The 16,561-nt window shown below is 43.7% G+C and overlaps 1 protein-coding gene and 1 long non-coding RNA gene across 3 annotated transcripts in view; one reads left to right on the forward strand and one right to left on the reverse strand.

Annotated features, from left to right (window-relative positions):
- The window catches only part of itga8 (integrin, alpha 8), a 239,702-nt gene that overhangs the window by 218,026 nt on the left and 5,115 nt on the right, over positions 1-16,561 (forward strand). Inside the window, exons 28-29 of one of the 2 annotated variants that reach the window (XM_068012819.1) lie at positions 10,495-10,596; positions 13,981-14,103. In XM_068012819.1, coding sequence (XP_067868920.1) covers positions 10,495-10,596; positions 13,981-14,103 — 225 coding nt within the window. The remainder of the gene's footprint in view (positions 1-10,494; positions 10,597-13,980; positions 14,104-16,561) is intronic. The other variant, XM_068012828.1, reaches the window with a different exon arrangement.
- LOC137347826 (uncharacterized) overlaps positions 1-16,561 on the reverse strand; it is a 69,751-nt gene that overhangs the window by 15,360 nt on the left and 37,830 nt on the right. The window lies entirely within an intron of this gene.

The raw sequence follows: 16,561 nt of genomic DNA on the forward strand, positions 1-16,561 counted from the left end.
GGAGGACCACTTTCTGAAAAGATACCTCTGGCATGATGTGCCTCCCACTGTCACTTCTACCTGGGCATGTTAGAGGATATCTGTCTTTGGGAACTCCACTTCACCATAAACACATTCGACCAATCTATGCCATGTGCAGCAGGCTGACATATAGACCTAGTTAAGAACTGGGACAGCTCCTGTTGCTGTAAAGGTTATCACATCATTAAACATCTATGCAACAAAAGCTGTGTTACATGCTCTCCCATCCTTCAGTTCTCTGTCTCTGACCTATTGTGCATTCCACTCCCTTCATCTCCCTATTGGTAGCTGCCTCAGCCCTACCTTCTGGAACTCCCTCCCTAAACTCCTAACCTATTCACTTCTGGCCACCTTGCAAACCTATTCAAAACACATATTTTCAACAAAACCTTTGGTTATCTCTCCTAAATTTACAGCTGAGCTCATCATCTGCTTCTTTGTTCATTTTCTTTATGTATTTCTTCTCTGCTGCCTTCCCCGCCCCCACACACAACCCACCTCTGCAAAGGGCCTTGGAACATGTACAATATTAAAAAGCCCTATTTAAATGCAGGTTGCTGGTGTAGGAAATACCATCCATAAGTGGAGGCTTCACAAAAGCACATCATCTATAATCATGCTGACCTGGCAGCTTGCCCACCATTCACAGCACTTACAAGCTTCATCTGCTCCCTATCCCCTACAGCATTGAGGCAACTGACAAAGGGGAAATAAGTTGTCCAATTTATCAATGTACCTACACAGAAGTAAAGTGATCTATTTTCTCCGCTCATACTTCCATTTGGTGCCTGTAAATTGCACTCAGTCTCCTTCTTAACATTCTTAAGCCTAACTTTAAACTGTGCTGAAGTGCTTCCCTAGTTGGCGGTGGGGAGGGGGAGGGGCACGGGGGTGGCGGTGGTGGCAGTGACTGTGGCGGCTTGAGGTTTTTTGCTATAAGCCATGGCCTTGATCCTCTGGGTCCAGAGAACCCAGACATCCCTATAACAATTGAAGCTATGTGCGATAGCACAGTGGCTACTAGCACCTACCTGCTTGTAGGTACCCACTCAGTTGGAGGGTGTGTGGCGACAGTGAGAGGAAGCCATGCCAGTACTGCTGGCACTACAGCTTGATCCTGCATCAGAACACTGGGATCTTCAATGTTGGTGAAGCCAACCATCCCTATTCTTCTCAATCTCCTAGTCTTTCCAATCTAACAGTGAGAGAATACCTGGATGCCCAAGGTCTCCAAGGTGCCTGTTACAAATTTCATCAGAAAATGCTATCCTGTATTGGTCCTTGACTGCTTTGGGGCTTCCCTGTAAATGGTTGTAAAGATATCTTTCACTCCACTAGGCTCGATGGATTCTGCAGAATCCTCCCACAATGATGTCCAGGTGCTCTCTGCACTTTCTCAGACAACTGCCGTATCCTGTTCATGTCAGAGACTAAAGTTGAAGTGCTCAGATGGGTTTGCAGGAATATTGCTGTTAGTTAGGGAGTTTCAGGATTTTGACCCAGCAGCAATAAAGGAACAGCGTTATATTTCCAAATCAGGATGGTGTATAACTTGGAGGGGAATTTGCAGGTGATGATGTTCCCATGCATCTTCTGCCCTTGTCCTTCTAGGTGGTAGAGGTCACAGGTATGGAAGGTACTGTCAAAAGATGTTTGACGGGTTGCTCCAGTGCATCTTGTAGATGGTACACACTGCAGCCACACAGTGCCAGTCATGAAGGGGGTAAGTATTTAAGGTGGTGGATAGGGTGCCAGTCAAGCGGGCTGCTTTGTCCTGGATGTTGTTGAGCTTCTTGAGTGTTGTAGGAGTTGCACTCATCCAGGCAAGTGAGGAGTATTCCTTAACACTCCTGAATTGTGCCTTGTAGATAGTGGAAAGGTTTTGGGGAGTCAGGAGGTGAGTCACTTGCCACAGAATATCCAGTCTCTGACCTGCACTTGTAGTCACAGTATTTATGTGGCTGCTCCAGTTAAGTTTTTAGTGACTCTGCAGTGCTCTCCATCACAAAACACAAAATTACACAAACTCACTTAGAATAAAATGTTTCCTCAACTGCAGTTGTGATGTGTTCATTGCTGATGTGTTATTCAATATGCATCTACTTACTTCAGTGACCTTTATACAAATATCTAGTGTTTTTCTGAGCTTCAACAATACTCCAGAAAAAGAATGTATCAAACTTCCTGACATAAATTATTTCGAGAACGAAACTGTAATGATGCGTCATGACTCCAAAATCCTTTTGAGAGATTTCCTGTTGGAATAACATTCTTAAAACTGTGATAGACGGGAGAAAATTAAATCTTTTTAATCCAAAAGTTAATTGAGTTTGCATTTCTCATATAGATTGTCTCAGTGTGCTGTATTTGGTGGCGGTTTGCCAAATCTCTTATATTTTTTGTACATTATGATAAAAGTGAAAATTAACACTAGGCCTAACAACAAAATGATTTCCATTTGACTCATTTCAAACAAATAGAAACTCTATACAGCACTGTTAGTATAACATCTGTTCTGGTTAGTGCTTTGGGGGTTAAATATTCTAACTAAGCAGTTTGAAATGTTTTTATAATTCAGATGCAGTGTCCGAATTCTAATTATTTCCTTCCTCCATTGAGGCTATTAGCAAATACTAATGTCATTTTAGTCTGTAGTATACTAATTCTCCATCTTATGTTAACATTACTCCCTTCAAATAATTAGGAACTTAGGAACAGGAGTAGGCCATTCAGCCCATCGAGCCTGCTCCACCATCAATTAGATCATGGCTGATCATCGACCTCAATGCCTCTTTCCCATGCTATCCTCATATCCCATGATGTCATTATTATCCAGATAGCTATCGATTTCTGTCTTGAACATGCTCAATGATTGAGCTTCCACAGCCCTCTTGGGTAGAGAATTCCAAAGATTTATCACCCTCTGGAGTGAAGAAATTCTTCCTCATATCAGTCTTAAATGGCCTACCCCTATGTCTCCAGGTTCTAGACTCACTAGCCAGGGGAAACATCCTATGTACATCCACCCTGTCACACCCTGTGAGAATTTTGTAAGTTTCAATAAAATCACCTCTCATTCTTTGAAACTGCAGAGAATACAGGCCCAGTTTCCTCAATCTCTCCTTCATCCCAGGGATTACTCTGGTGAACCTCCGTTGCAGACCCTCTAGGAAAGTATGTCCTTCCTTAGATGAGGGGCTGGATGGCGGCAGTCCCGCACGTGACCCACACAGTCGTGCCGCCATGAATTCGCGGCGGGCACCCACTTACCATAATGATGGCGGCCACTTCCTCAGTCACGTGGCAGGGATGGCATTGGCAACACTGTGAATGGTGTCAGCTGATGCAGGAGCAGGTGCTGGCACTATCTTTAAAAGGCTGCCAGCCCTGCAAACAGTGTATCCAAATGCAGAGCTGCCCCCTCCCCTCACCAGCCATAAAATAATGCAGAGTTGCCCCCTTCCCCGCCTCAGTGGTGCCAGCTTCTCATGGATGAGAAAGTGAAGGCGCGTGAGTGCCGCATGTCCAGCTCAAGATTGGGAACGGATGGTAAGATTGCGATGAATTACATTCAAATGGATGCAAAGAGGTACTTACCATATTTAAAGTAGGGTCCAGTCGCAGAGCAGCGGAGGTGTTGCCACGGAGCTTCGCCGCCCCCGGGAACTGGCAATCCTGGTGTTGGGTTCCGTGTTGGATGCTGGCACTCCGATTCTCCGGCCGCCACGCCCCCCCACCCCGCCACAAAACCTGACTTCGGGAGGAGAACAAGGCCTGGCCAGAGGAGGCCAAAACTGTACACAATACTCCAGGTGCAATCTCACCAAGGTCCATACAATTGCAGCAAAACATTTTTACTCCTGTACTCAAAACCCCTTGTGATGAAGACCAACATACCATTTGCCTTCCCAATTGCTTGCAGCAACTGCATGCTAGCTTTTAGTCACTCATGAACAAGGACACCCAGGTCCCTTTGGACATGAACACTTCCCAACCTCTCATCATTTATTTTGATTGGTCAAGGCATTGCCCTGAGGAATGAACCAAAAGCTAAACAAAATTAGTGAGAATGGCTGTCACTAATTTTGTTTCGCTGAAACAGGTGCAACGTGTGTACATGTTCTTAGGACCCTGTTCTCTGCTGACAGACTTGAAGCAGTACATAAAATCCTGAAATAAAAACAAGAAATGCTGGAAATACTCAGCAGGTCTGGCAGCATCTGTGGAGAGAGAAGCAGAGTTAACGTTTCAGGTCAGTGACCCTTCATCAGAACTGGCAACTGTTAGAAATGTAATAAGTTTTAAGAAAATAAAGTGGGAGTAGGGGAAGAGATAAGAAAAGGCAAGGTGTTAATAGAGCAGAGGGTCACAGAGAATAACTGACCAGAAGGTCATGGAGCAAAGGCAAAATGGTGCACTGAAAGACAAAGTGTTCGTGCAGAGAGGGTGTTAATTGACAGAAAAATGAACAGCCCTGGCCCAAAGCACAAACATGAAAAAAAGTGGGTAAGCACATGGTAAAAAAAAAATGATGAAACAAACTAAAATAAAATAAACAAATACAAAATAATAAATAATAAAAAAGAAAAAGTAACTAAAAATAAAAAGAAGTGCCCGTCATGCTCTGAAATTATTGAACTCAATGTTCAGTCCAGCAGGCTGTAGCCTGCCTAATCGGTAAATGAGATGCTGTTCCTGAACCGGAAGCTCAGTCATGCTTTCGGACTGAGCGGAAGTGCTCCACAAAGCGGTCATCCAATCTGCGTTTGGTTTCCCCAATGTAGAGGAGACCAAGGTTATGGGTGCAGAGCAGAAAACCCTAGAAACCCTTGATGATTGTTTTCTCATGTTAAAAATAGGTTATAACAAAGTTACATGGGATGATACTGGTGAGATCATTATACTTCTTGTTTCGGGGCAAATCTTTCTGAGTATTGGTTTGCCAACCTTTTTTTATTGGGCAGAGGAAGCAAAGGAAAGAAAAGACTGAATAGACAAGCGTCCTTTTTAGTCACACACTTTTTCATGACAAGGGTGCCCTTTTAAAATAAAGTCTTATAATGACTGGGTGATTATATATAACTGCATGGGAGGTGAAAAGCACAAAGACATACCCAGAAGCCAAGTGTGTCAATTAATTCAAATGTTTATATTAACACCGATTTACTGGCCTGGAGTTTCCGCTTGATTGCATTGGTTTTCTTCAGTGCAGTTCCCATGGTATTGAGTAGCCAATGCAAAAGACCATGAGATTTTAAGCGCAAACTGTGTTCAGCTCAGCTTGAATTTCTGTGATCTTCTGTGTGAGTTTTTTTTTAAAATCAGGCCCCTCCCACAAAATTGGTCATGCTCCTCGGGTGAATTAAAAGCCATTGGAAGTTTCTGATAATTGCACTCGTTTGCAGGCCTTTTAGGAGGCTCCAAAAATTCAGCTGGATCTTCTGAGTGCAAGGATGCTAATCGGGTAATTTAGAAAGGTTTTGAATGACTTTTTAAGTTTACTAAATAACTCGCCCAAACCAAATAGAAAATGGTTTTGTTTTTATTTTTCAAAATCATTTTCAATAATTTACAATCACGTTACTGCCAGGTAATGAATTGAAACTGTGATTTTAAAATGCTTATTTTTTTGGAATAAACCTATTTTCAGCTGTATTAATCAAACTTTGCCAAGTTATCAGTCTTAAATATATCAAGGAATATTTTTTAATACAACATTTTTTTGTAAAAACAAATAAGGTTTTAAAAAGCAGTCCAATTGCGATTGGTTCCTGGGAGATTTTGCATTTGTCGATATGCAAATTGTTTGAGCTGAATCTCGGGCAGAAAAACACTTTTCAATAAGACCTCAATTTTGGGCGCAAATTGAGCCAGAATCGTTAATTGCGTCCAAAGTAGAAACTCTACCCCACTATAGTTGGTTGACGTAATAAAATTTTTATTATATTGAATTACGCAGAAACTATGGGGCGGGATTTTGATTTAAATGTGAGGGCAGGAACGGAGGCAGACGATCTCTTAAACACACACCCTGGGATGGTGTACCAGTTTCCCAATGTGAAACTGATGCTCTCAAAGTTTAAAAAGCTCCGAGGAGAGCAGGAAAAGGCAACCCACTCAAAATGGATAAACAGCCATTTTAAGGCTCTTAATGACCTTGTTGGCAGCTCGTTAAGGGCCAGTTTGAAATTTTCTTTATAAGGCACAGGATCCATGCAGGGTCTCAACCACGACAGGGAGGAGGAGGAGGCAATAACAGTGTGGAGCGAATCAGAATGGCGGGACAGCAGCAAGAGGCACCATTGAAGAAGGAAATCTCAGAGAAGGCTCTCATTCACAGGAAACCAGTTGTACAGCGTCACTTTTCCCTTCAGTCCTGACGAGGGCATTTCTGGAGGGGATGACTTTGGGGAGTGGATGGGTCCTTCTGCTTACGGGGGGGGTATTCAGGAAGACTCTACATAACAATTGAATGGAAGGAAGGACATAACAGGACATGGGATTAAGCTACTCCAAGATTGGATTGACTAGCGATGAGGAGCAGCATCTGCAGAAGCAGAGGCAACAGGGACACAGGGGTGAGGAACAAGGTGCAGGAAGGCAATGAAGGTGATACCCTCAGCATATGGTCAACCGCCAAAGGAGAAACTACCTGAATACATTGGAGCGTCTGTGTCGAAGAAGGTTGTACCTGTTCAGGCAGATGGTTGCTGACTTGTGTGCCCTCGTTGAGGGTCATCTGAGAGTTTGCAGGAACTGTTACCATGGCCTTCCCGGGGCTGTAAAAGTCACAGTGGCCTTGCACATTCCTTCCAAGGAGTGGCAGCAGATATTGATGGTATCCCGCAGGCATTTATTTGCATCACAGAGGTAAGGGATGCTCTGTTTGAGAGTGAAGGGGATCACATTGAATTCAAGGTGGATAGCGTCACTCAAGCTCAAAGGGCAGTCGGATTTGCCTCCTTTGTCAGATTCCCTCAGGTGCAGGAGATGATCAATTGCACCCATGTGGCCATCAAGGCACTGACTAACCAGCTAGGGAGATTCCTCATATGCAACCACATCAAGAACATTATGCAGGTGTGTGCACCTTATCCTGGAAGTTGCCATGATGCCTTCAACCTTCATCAATCGGAGGTGCTGCAGAGCTTCATGGAACCATCGGAAATCTGTGGATGGCTATTAGTGGATAAGGCTTATCCCGTGAGGAGATGGCTGATGATTCCAGTACCCTCTAGAGAAGTGTCGACGTTGAGGAGGGAAAAGGGCTGGAACAGCACAGATCCTCGGAGGAAGAAGAACTGGAGAACATGCTTTGCAGGATGTTGCCGTGGTAGGCTCAGGAGACGGAGCGCTCATCAGGATGGCAGGGACAGTAGGCCCACTCTTATCCAGACACCTTCACCTGATTGATCCTCAGTCTGCAGGACATTTGGAGATGAGAATCTCCTTCACCTGGGTGAGAGCAAGCAGCCATAAAGTACAAAAGTCAGCAACCTTCTAATGGCACAAACACTGCAAACACAGAATCTCCACCTGACACACTCTTCCCCAACAGACTCCTTTGCTTTGCTCACCCTTACTTTCCATTTTCCTGCATTTTGCCATGATGAAACAGAAACACGCAAGTCTGGCTTAGTGCAGCAACATGCCCAGTGCTTTATCACAAAACAGTTTAATATTATTTACAACATAAACACTCAGGTGACCCACAAGGTCTGCGCTCATGGCCACTCCTGCAAGTTGCTCCCCCTGCCACCTCCTTAGTCCTTTCCTGGCGGCCTTAGAGAGACCCACCAACTGGGGTGCAACTGACATCCACTCGATGCTTTGCACCATTTGCGCCACTGATCAGTCAATCCTACAGACAGTGGCATGCATTCTGTGCATGTCAGTGTGTTGTTCCTGCATCCACTCCGAGTGATGCTGCAGATGGCTCTTCATGAGGTTGGCCACTCTTTCAATGGAGCAGCTCATGCGGTCAAAGCACTGAGACATTGTGGAGCACATAAGAAGAATGGGCTCCTCCATCTCATCCCATGACTCCGCAGTGCTTTAGGTAACTCCAACATGTGGGCACACATCTCACACTGATCTCCAGGTAGAGCCACCTGTTTCATGGCTCCCTAGCCTCTGCCTCCCTGCCCTGCTGAGCAGGACTGTGCCTGTCCTCCATCCTCCGAGGGGTACTGCCCACAGCTGAGTCTGCTTCCCCCGTCTCCTGCTGCTCTAAAGTGATGTGTGCTTCACCCTGTGCCACCATTTCTAATATCGTGCGATGACCCACTGAGGTATGAGTGTCTCCACTGGTGGAGGATATGATGGTGCAGGCTCCAAGTGTCTTCCTCCTCTGACTCCTCCACAACATGTTGGTGGTGTCAATTCCTCCCCCTTTGCAGCAGGGGAAAGTGGTGATGAAAAATCAGCACGGTTAACAGATGCCAAAGCAAAATACTGCAGATGATGAAAATCTGAAATAAAAACAGAAAATGCTGGAAACACTCAGCAGGTCAGGCAGCGTCTGTGGAGAAACAGAGTTAATGTTTTGCGTCTGTGACCTTTCATCAGAACTGAGAAAAGTTTGAATGTAATAGGTTTTGAGCGAGTGAAAGGTGGGAGGGTGGGCAGAAGAACAAAAGGGAAGGTCTGTGATTGGGTGGAGGGCAGGAGAGATTAAATGACAAAAGGTTTTATGGTACAAAGCCAAAGGGAGTGATAATGGAACAAGTAAATAAACATCTCCAATGTCCCTGTGGCTTGCCACTCTGGCCAGATCAAGGGCCAGATCCTCAAAATACATCAGTAATGCGAGCTGGGGAACCATGCCATCCAGACGTGCCCTCTCGCTCTCCATGGCATTGTTCTCCCGTTTGTCCTACAAGGTGAAGAAAGATGACATTAGGACAATGCCTCTCTCCCTCACCACTTGCAGCTTTTCATTCACATAAGATGTTGCAGTCTTCACTGTAGCCTGCTGTCCAATAGCACTAGGGTTATGTACTATGTAGGTAATCAATGCTGCTGGTGAGGAGAACTCAATGCGCCCTCAGGATGCCCCTCACTTTTGTATTCTGATGACAGCTGACCAGGAGGCATGCCATCTGGGTCCATCAAGGGACTCACCTTTCCAGTCTTAAGCAGGTCATTGATTTGTTTTGTGCACTGGACTCAGTTTCTCCTCACTGCTCCTGCGCTGCTTACCTCATGAGCCACCTCCAGGCCTTCTTGGTCAGCCTTGCAGGTTTTCTCATGCCGCTGGCAGGGAGAAGGATATGCCTCCATGTTTTCACTCTCTCCAGCGGCACCTCAAGTGAAGCGTCTGAGAAACAGCAGGCTACCCTGGCACGGGGTCCCTCCATGCCCACTGTCCTCTGCTCAGCTTCTCCTTCTATTATTGAGATGAACGACAATCACAGCAACAGCTGCCGCTCACCCTTTAAATTGGGTCCTCTGCTTCCTAAGTCCCGCCTCCTTCTCTCGCCCGCCGCCACTAATTCGACGGCAAACATGACTCTGGGTCAATTAAGTTTATTTTCAATTAAATTGCAGCACGTGTGCATTGCCAGCACAGTGCGGGATCGGGACCTGAAAATAAACATGATGTCATGGTCCTGACCCTGGAATTGAAATCCCACCCTATAGCACAGAAAGAAGCCATTTGTCCCAACTGGCCTGTGCTCCATACCAGCTTCCTCCTGTACTAATTGCCTCTTCCCACCCTGCATCTTCTCCCTCGTGTGCATCAAGCCTCCCCATATATGTCTCTGCTTCAACCACTCCAGGTGGCAACAAATTCAATGTTACATTTTAAGTCTTATTTCTCTTGTGCTCTTTAGTAATTTAGCCCATTTATGTCCTTTCCTAAAATTGCTTTCCAACAAATGTAATAATTTTCCTCCATCTAAATTACTGTACAAATTTCTTCTATCAGAATGGCCCTCACTACTCTGATCTGACTTTGTTAACCATTATCCATTATGTTCAGGGCAGGGTGATTGACTACCTACTGCCACCTTTTCTAAACCTTCAAAGAGGCCTTTAAAAAAACAGGGAGAAGCTCAGCAGTTCTCTTCTTTGTTTAATCAGTCAACGGATGTAGACTATTTAGGCATAAACCTCAATAAACTACAAACTTGAATTAAGAGCTCAAGTTCTGCAAAAAGCAACATACATCGGTGTGTTAGCACCATAGAAAGCAAACTGATTTCAGAACATTTACTTACAGTCCAGTTAAGGAAATAAAAGTCTGGGTAAGCTGATATTCCTATTCAATATAACTGAAGAAACATGCATTATTTCTAATACATTTGGTTTGAGAAAACTGATTTATGCCAATTTTACTCAGTTGTGCAGCCATGCAGCAATCAAATTCAATGCAACTATAAAAAAAACTAGAACACCAAACACTAGGAATCGTAGATATGTTTCACTTCTTTCATATGTGGTTCATTTTTCTACGGTTTTTCCTGACAGAGAAGAAACAACCATTACTCTCTGCAGTCTCTGGTGTCATTTGTAGTGAAGGAAATGGCATACAAAATCCAGCCAGAGGAATTACCCAGCGCAAGTACTGTGGTAAGTCCCTTAAGGGAAAACACATTTTATAAACATGAGACTTGCTTAGATAACATTAACCGGATGTATACAGTCTCAGGATCCAGAGAGAAATTACCAAGACACAACTTCCTTCTGCTCAGGCTGACTGCTTCTTTCCATATGTCTATGTTTTAACACAGCTTTAGCAGAATTGCAATGCACTCATGAAAAGCACCTGATTTACTGCTACAAAATACAACTAAAATTTGCACATTTAGGGCTGAATTTTAAACTCGACGGGTGCCCGCATTCAGCAGCAGCCAGGGAGCCCCTGCGATATTTCACGCGAGGGCTCATTTAAATAGTGGGGGGTGGAGTGCCCGCCCCCAATGACATGGGGGGGCAGCTGCTGCATCCCCGGCAACGGCGTCCAGCGCAACCGCACAGGCGCCAGTGGCATTTTTAAAGGGCTTTAAGCCCTGACAAATAATTATAATTTTTAAAGGAAAAATTTAATTGATTTTTATTAAATATTAAAATAAGTGACGGAGGCCCTTCCTCAACATGCCCCCCCCCCCCCCATGGTCATTTCATTGCCTGAAATTACCATTAATTGATTTTTCAAATACCTGAACTTTTCCCCCCAACCTCCAATCTTTTGCCCTTCAACCCCTTCCCACCATCCCCACATCCAATAAAAATTGATTTCCCTGCTCCTCCATCCCTCCACCTTGAAAATTTTATTCCTCCCCACTCCCACCAGGTTCTCACCTCGAAACTCAGTGCAGAGTTCCAAAGGCGCAAGAAGGCCGAACAGAGGCCGTAAAATCGGCGTGGGACGGCAGGTAAGTTATTTATTGGCAATCTGCATATGGAGATGAAGGGTCTGCCGCCAGGCAGCGGGGGGGCTGCACCGATGTCTCCCTGCTGCCAGTAATATGTGGCGGGCCCTTTTCGACGTCACATTTCAAGGCGGACCTCTCCCCGCCGAATTTTACCGGCCCCCATGCCACGACACGCAGTGTCGAGAAGCTGGTAAAATTCAGCCCTTAATTAAAAAGGCTCTGTTCTTACCTAACGCTATATTTTCTAAATATCAATTTTTTTGGAATTTAAATTTGTTCTCCATAATGTCTTATTTTTTTGATAATTTTTTAATTAGAATGTGCTGAGATCACATGTCAATGATATCCCAAAAATCCTGAATATTTGTTTCTCAATATATTTTTACTGGTGCAGCTTGGTCCTGGTTAACAAAGCGAGGATTTCACATATTTCATTCTGTGGGTCTGATGTTACAGAGCTCATTCACTAGACACCAAGTCTATAGCTTCATGCAACCTTATTCTCCAGTTGCTAGATATACAAAACATGTACTTTCACCTCGAGTTTCTGCAAGCGTACCTTTGTAGCACAGAGATGAGGACAGGTCGTGTAAGTTGCACCAGTGTAAATCACCAAGTCTTAGATTAGTTTTATCTGTACTAATTAAGCAGAACAGCAACTCAATACCTTTTATTGATATTTGATCTGCAGTAAACACTTTCTGTAATGGCATTTAACAGTAGAATAATGTTGAGGCATATCATTTCATCCATTACATTTGATAAGCAGATATAATGTAAAATCTGGATTGTAAATCTCACTGACATATAGGCAGTTCGCTTTTTTTATAATAAGTCTATTGGCTTCAAACAAAAACAAAAACAAAATTAAGTACTCTTAAGGAAGCAGACCATTAGGCCCTGGGGATTTATCGGCCTTCAATCCCAACAATTTCCCCAACACCATTTCTCTGCTAATACTGATTTCCTTCAGTTCTTCTCTCTCACTAAACCCTGTGTTCCCCAACATTTCTGGTATGATATTTGTGTCCTCCTTTGTGAAGACAGAGCCAAAGTATGCATTTAGTTGGTCAGCCATTTCTTTGTTCCCCAAAATAAATTCCCCTTTATTGCATTTAACAATAAAGGTTAATGCAAACAATTAGCCTCAAGTTCCTTGTAATTAAATCAATTGAAAATATCACACAATAGTTTCTGACTGAAAGGGACCTACATTTGTCTTCACTAATCTTTTTCTCTTCACATACCTATAGAAACTTTTACAGTCAGTTTTTATGTTCCCCGCAAGCTTGCTCTCGTCCTCTAATTTCCCCTTCTTAAATTGGTTGTCAGTGTAATTCTTAGCACACTGAGGATTATTTGGCAAATGTTGTCCAATCACGGAATCACATCTAATGTTGGACACTGTGTTTTGAGTTCTGCAAGCATTGGCTAGTTGGGTATGGCCTGTACCTTACCCATTGCGAACAGCAGAAGGGACATGTTGTTTGATATGATCCGCCGCCAGTCTTTGGGATGTACGGCCTATATACCTAGCATCACACCAGCATTGAAATTCATATATCACATTACTCATTTGTGTGATAGGCAGGATGTCTTTTTGGCTTGATGGCAGCATCCTGTTAGTGGCGAACACCACACGTGTTGCTACTGCATAATAGCAGCGTGAAACAGCTGGCTTCACCTGTTGCTCAAATTTTTGGGATACATTACCCTTCCAAGGTAATTTGAGGTAGACGGGGAACTTTTCAGGGTCGAAAATGGCGACCTTAGGCCTGAGGTCTGAGTTCACTTGCCAACCAATCAGCACTCTCTTCTCATACAGTATAAAGTTTTTGTTTTCCCTTACATTGGTATTCTTGCTGATTGTCCTGATGAGTGCAAGACAGAAGGTCTCTATTTTCAGCAATATCCCTGCTCTATCTTGAAGCAAACCACCTGGTCACCACTGGGGTTCTCCTTTAAAAGACTGCAAGCATCACTGTGGAAGATATACTAGTTGCATTTAACAATAAAGGTTAATGCAAACAATTAGCCTCAAGTTCCTTGTAATTAAATCAATTGAAAATATCACACAATAGTTCTATAATTTATGATACCGTGCACATTTCTGGGATAGTAAGGAATCAATTAGGAAGAATCAATGGATTTCATAAATAAAATGCATCAAGCTGCTGAGCAATCCAGTCAGTAGTTTTGTTCATGCATGTTACTGTATCTTTTTCATAAAGGGACAAGCCTTTTGCTGCATTCAGTTTACTTTCAATGATATTGTGATGAATGTGTCACTGATTTACTGAGACTGGCTGATCCACTTCATATTTCATTTTCTTGCACTCTGATATAGAATATTCCAGTTTGACAGACTTAATCCCTTTCTCCTGTTCTAAAATGTTGAACGCAATGTCCATGTCATAAAATGTAATATGATATTAATTTGTGGCTATCATGAAACAAATTGGACACAAGTTTGTTACACAAGTGTATAACTGCAGTAATTATGAGTGTTATATTTTATACCTATAATTTTTAAGTATTTTATGCCGAAACCTAATTTTCCATGTTTTTCTTACCTTAGATAAGGACCTCAGTGATTTGGGCCACACCTGATGCTTCACTCGCAATTCCCCTGTGGGTCATAATTCTAGCTGTACTGGTTGGTTTGCTGGTTCTGGCTATTTTGATCTTAGTCATGTGGAAGGTACGTTTTCAATTTCTCATTCCTCCACAATTACATCCCATCTCATGAGCAATACAGTGTGCACTAATTAAAAAAATAATAATTGTTAACCCACCAAGTATCTGAATTAATTATACTTTCTAAATTGTCATCTGCAAAATATTAAGGGTCAAATTTTACAATTTACAATTTGCTGCTGGAACTTCGGTGGAAGTTCAATGAAACCCCTGTTTGTGTCTGCAAACTGAGTTTCAGCCCTGGGAAGGAGCCCTAAGGTAATTTGTCTGCATAGTATTTAACTAAGGCCATTCGGTGTTCTTGTGGAAAAATGGACCAGGCTGCAGAATCTTGTCCCAATACACAAATAAAAAACTCAGACTACCTTGAAATAAAAAAACTCACTCTGACTTAGCTAAGAGTTGGCTTTCCTCTCTAAGTGTTCTGTTTCTGTGGAGAGGTAGCTGCTTCCACTTTTCCTCTCACAGGCTGTTCACAGGGACCAGGGGTATTCAAGCCAAAGGCCTGCCCCCAGCTGGACTTCACACTTGCAACATAGGAGCGCGCTCAGCCTGCAGCTGTGGGTTGGGCTTCTGAGCATAACATCTTATCCTTTTCTCCTTCAGGCATTTAGCCAGCTTTCCTTTAAATGCATCTCTGCTATTTGTGTCAATTAGTCCTTATGGTATTGAGTCCACATTCTAATCATGCTCTGGGTAAAGAAGTTTTTACTGAATTCTCGATTGGATTTACTGGTAATTATCTTATATTTGTGGCCCTTAGTTTTGATCTCCTTCACAAATGGAAAGATCTTTCCTATATCTACCTCATCAAATCTTTTCATGATGTTAAAGCCCTCAATTAGATCACCGTCTAAAGAAAAATAGCCCCAGCCTAATAGGTATAACCTCTCAATTCTGGTATCATCCTTTTTGCACCTTCTCCAATGCCTCTAAATCCTTGTTATTATATGGAGATCAGAACTTGCACAATACTCTTGCAGTCCAACCAGGTTCTATACAAGTTTAATATAACATCTCTGCTTTTCAATTCTTTTTTTTAATTCATTCATGGGATGTGGGCGTCGCTGGCCAGGCCAGCATTTATTGCCCATCCCTAATTGCCCTCGAGAAGGTGGTGGTCAGCTGCCTTCTTGAACCGCTGCAGTTCATGTGGGGTAGGTACACCCACAGTGCTGTTAGGAAGGGAGTTCCAGGATTTTGACCCAGCGACAGTGAAGGAACGGCGATATAGTTCCAAGTCAGGATGGTGTGTGACTTGGAGGGGAACTTGCAGGTGGTGGTGTTCCCATGTATTTGTTGCCCTTATCCTTCTAGTTGGTAGAGGTCGTGGGTTTGGAAGGTGCTGTCTGAGGAGCCTTGGTGCATTGCTGCAGTGCATCTTGTAGATGGTACACACTGCTGCCACTGTGCATCGGTGATGGAGGGAGTGAATGTTTGTAGATGGGGTGCCAATCAAGCAGGTTGCTTTGTCCTGGATGGTGTCGAGCTTCTTGAGTGTTGTTGGAGCTGCACCCATCCAGGCAAGTGGAGAGTATTCCATCACACTCCTGACTTTGCCTTGTAGATGGTGGACAGGCTTTGGGGCGTCAGGAGGTGAGTTACTCGCCTAAGGATTCCTAGCCTCTGACCTGCTCTTGTAGCCACGATATTTATATGGCTACTCCAGTTCAGTTTCTGGTCAATGGTAGCTCCTAGGATGTTGATAGTGGTGGATTCAGCGATGGTAATGCTGTTGAATGTCAAGGAGAGATGGTTAGATTCTCTCTTGTTGGAGATGGTCATTGTCTGGCACTTGTGTGGCACGAATGTTACTTGCCACTTATCAGCCCAAGTCTGGATATTGTCCAGGTCTTGCTGCATTTCTACACGGACTGCTTCAGTATCTGAGGAGTCACAAATGGTGCTGAACACTGTGCAATCATCAGCAAACATCTCAACTCCTGACCTTATGATTGAAGGAAGGTCATTGATGAAGCAGCTGAAGATGGTTGGGCCTAGGTCACTACCCTGAGGAACTCCTGCGATGATGTCCTGGAACTCAGATGATTGACCTCCAACAACCACAACCATCTTCCTTTGCACTAGATATGTCTCCAGCCAACGGAGGGTTTCCCCCCTGATTCCCATTGACCTCAGTTTTGCTAGGGCTCCTTGATGCCATACTCGGTCAAATGCTGCCTTGATGTCGAGGGCCGTCACTCTCACCTCACCTCTTGAGTTCAGCTCTTTTGTCCATGTTTGAACCAAGGCTGTAATGAGGTCAGGAGCTGAATTCTATTCCACTAGAAATAAATCCTCGCACTTTGCTTTCTTTCTTTATGGCCTTACAAACCTGTGTTGCTACTTTTAGTGACTTGTATATCTGCACTCCTAGATCTCTTTGCTCCTCTACCTCATTTAGGCTATTATTTTCTAAGGAGCATGTGGCTTACTTATTCTTCCCACCAAAATGCAGTTAA

This window comes from Heterodontus francisci, chromosome 2 (assembly GCF_036365525.1).
Source record: "Heterodontus francisci isolate sHetFra1 chromosome 2, sHetFra1.hap1, whole genome shotgun sequence".
NCBI classification, from domain to species: Eukaryota; Metazoa; Chordata; class Chondrichthyes; order Heterodontiformes; family Heterodontidae; genus Heterodontus; species Heterodontus francisci.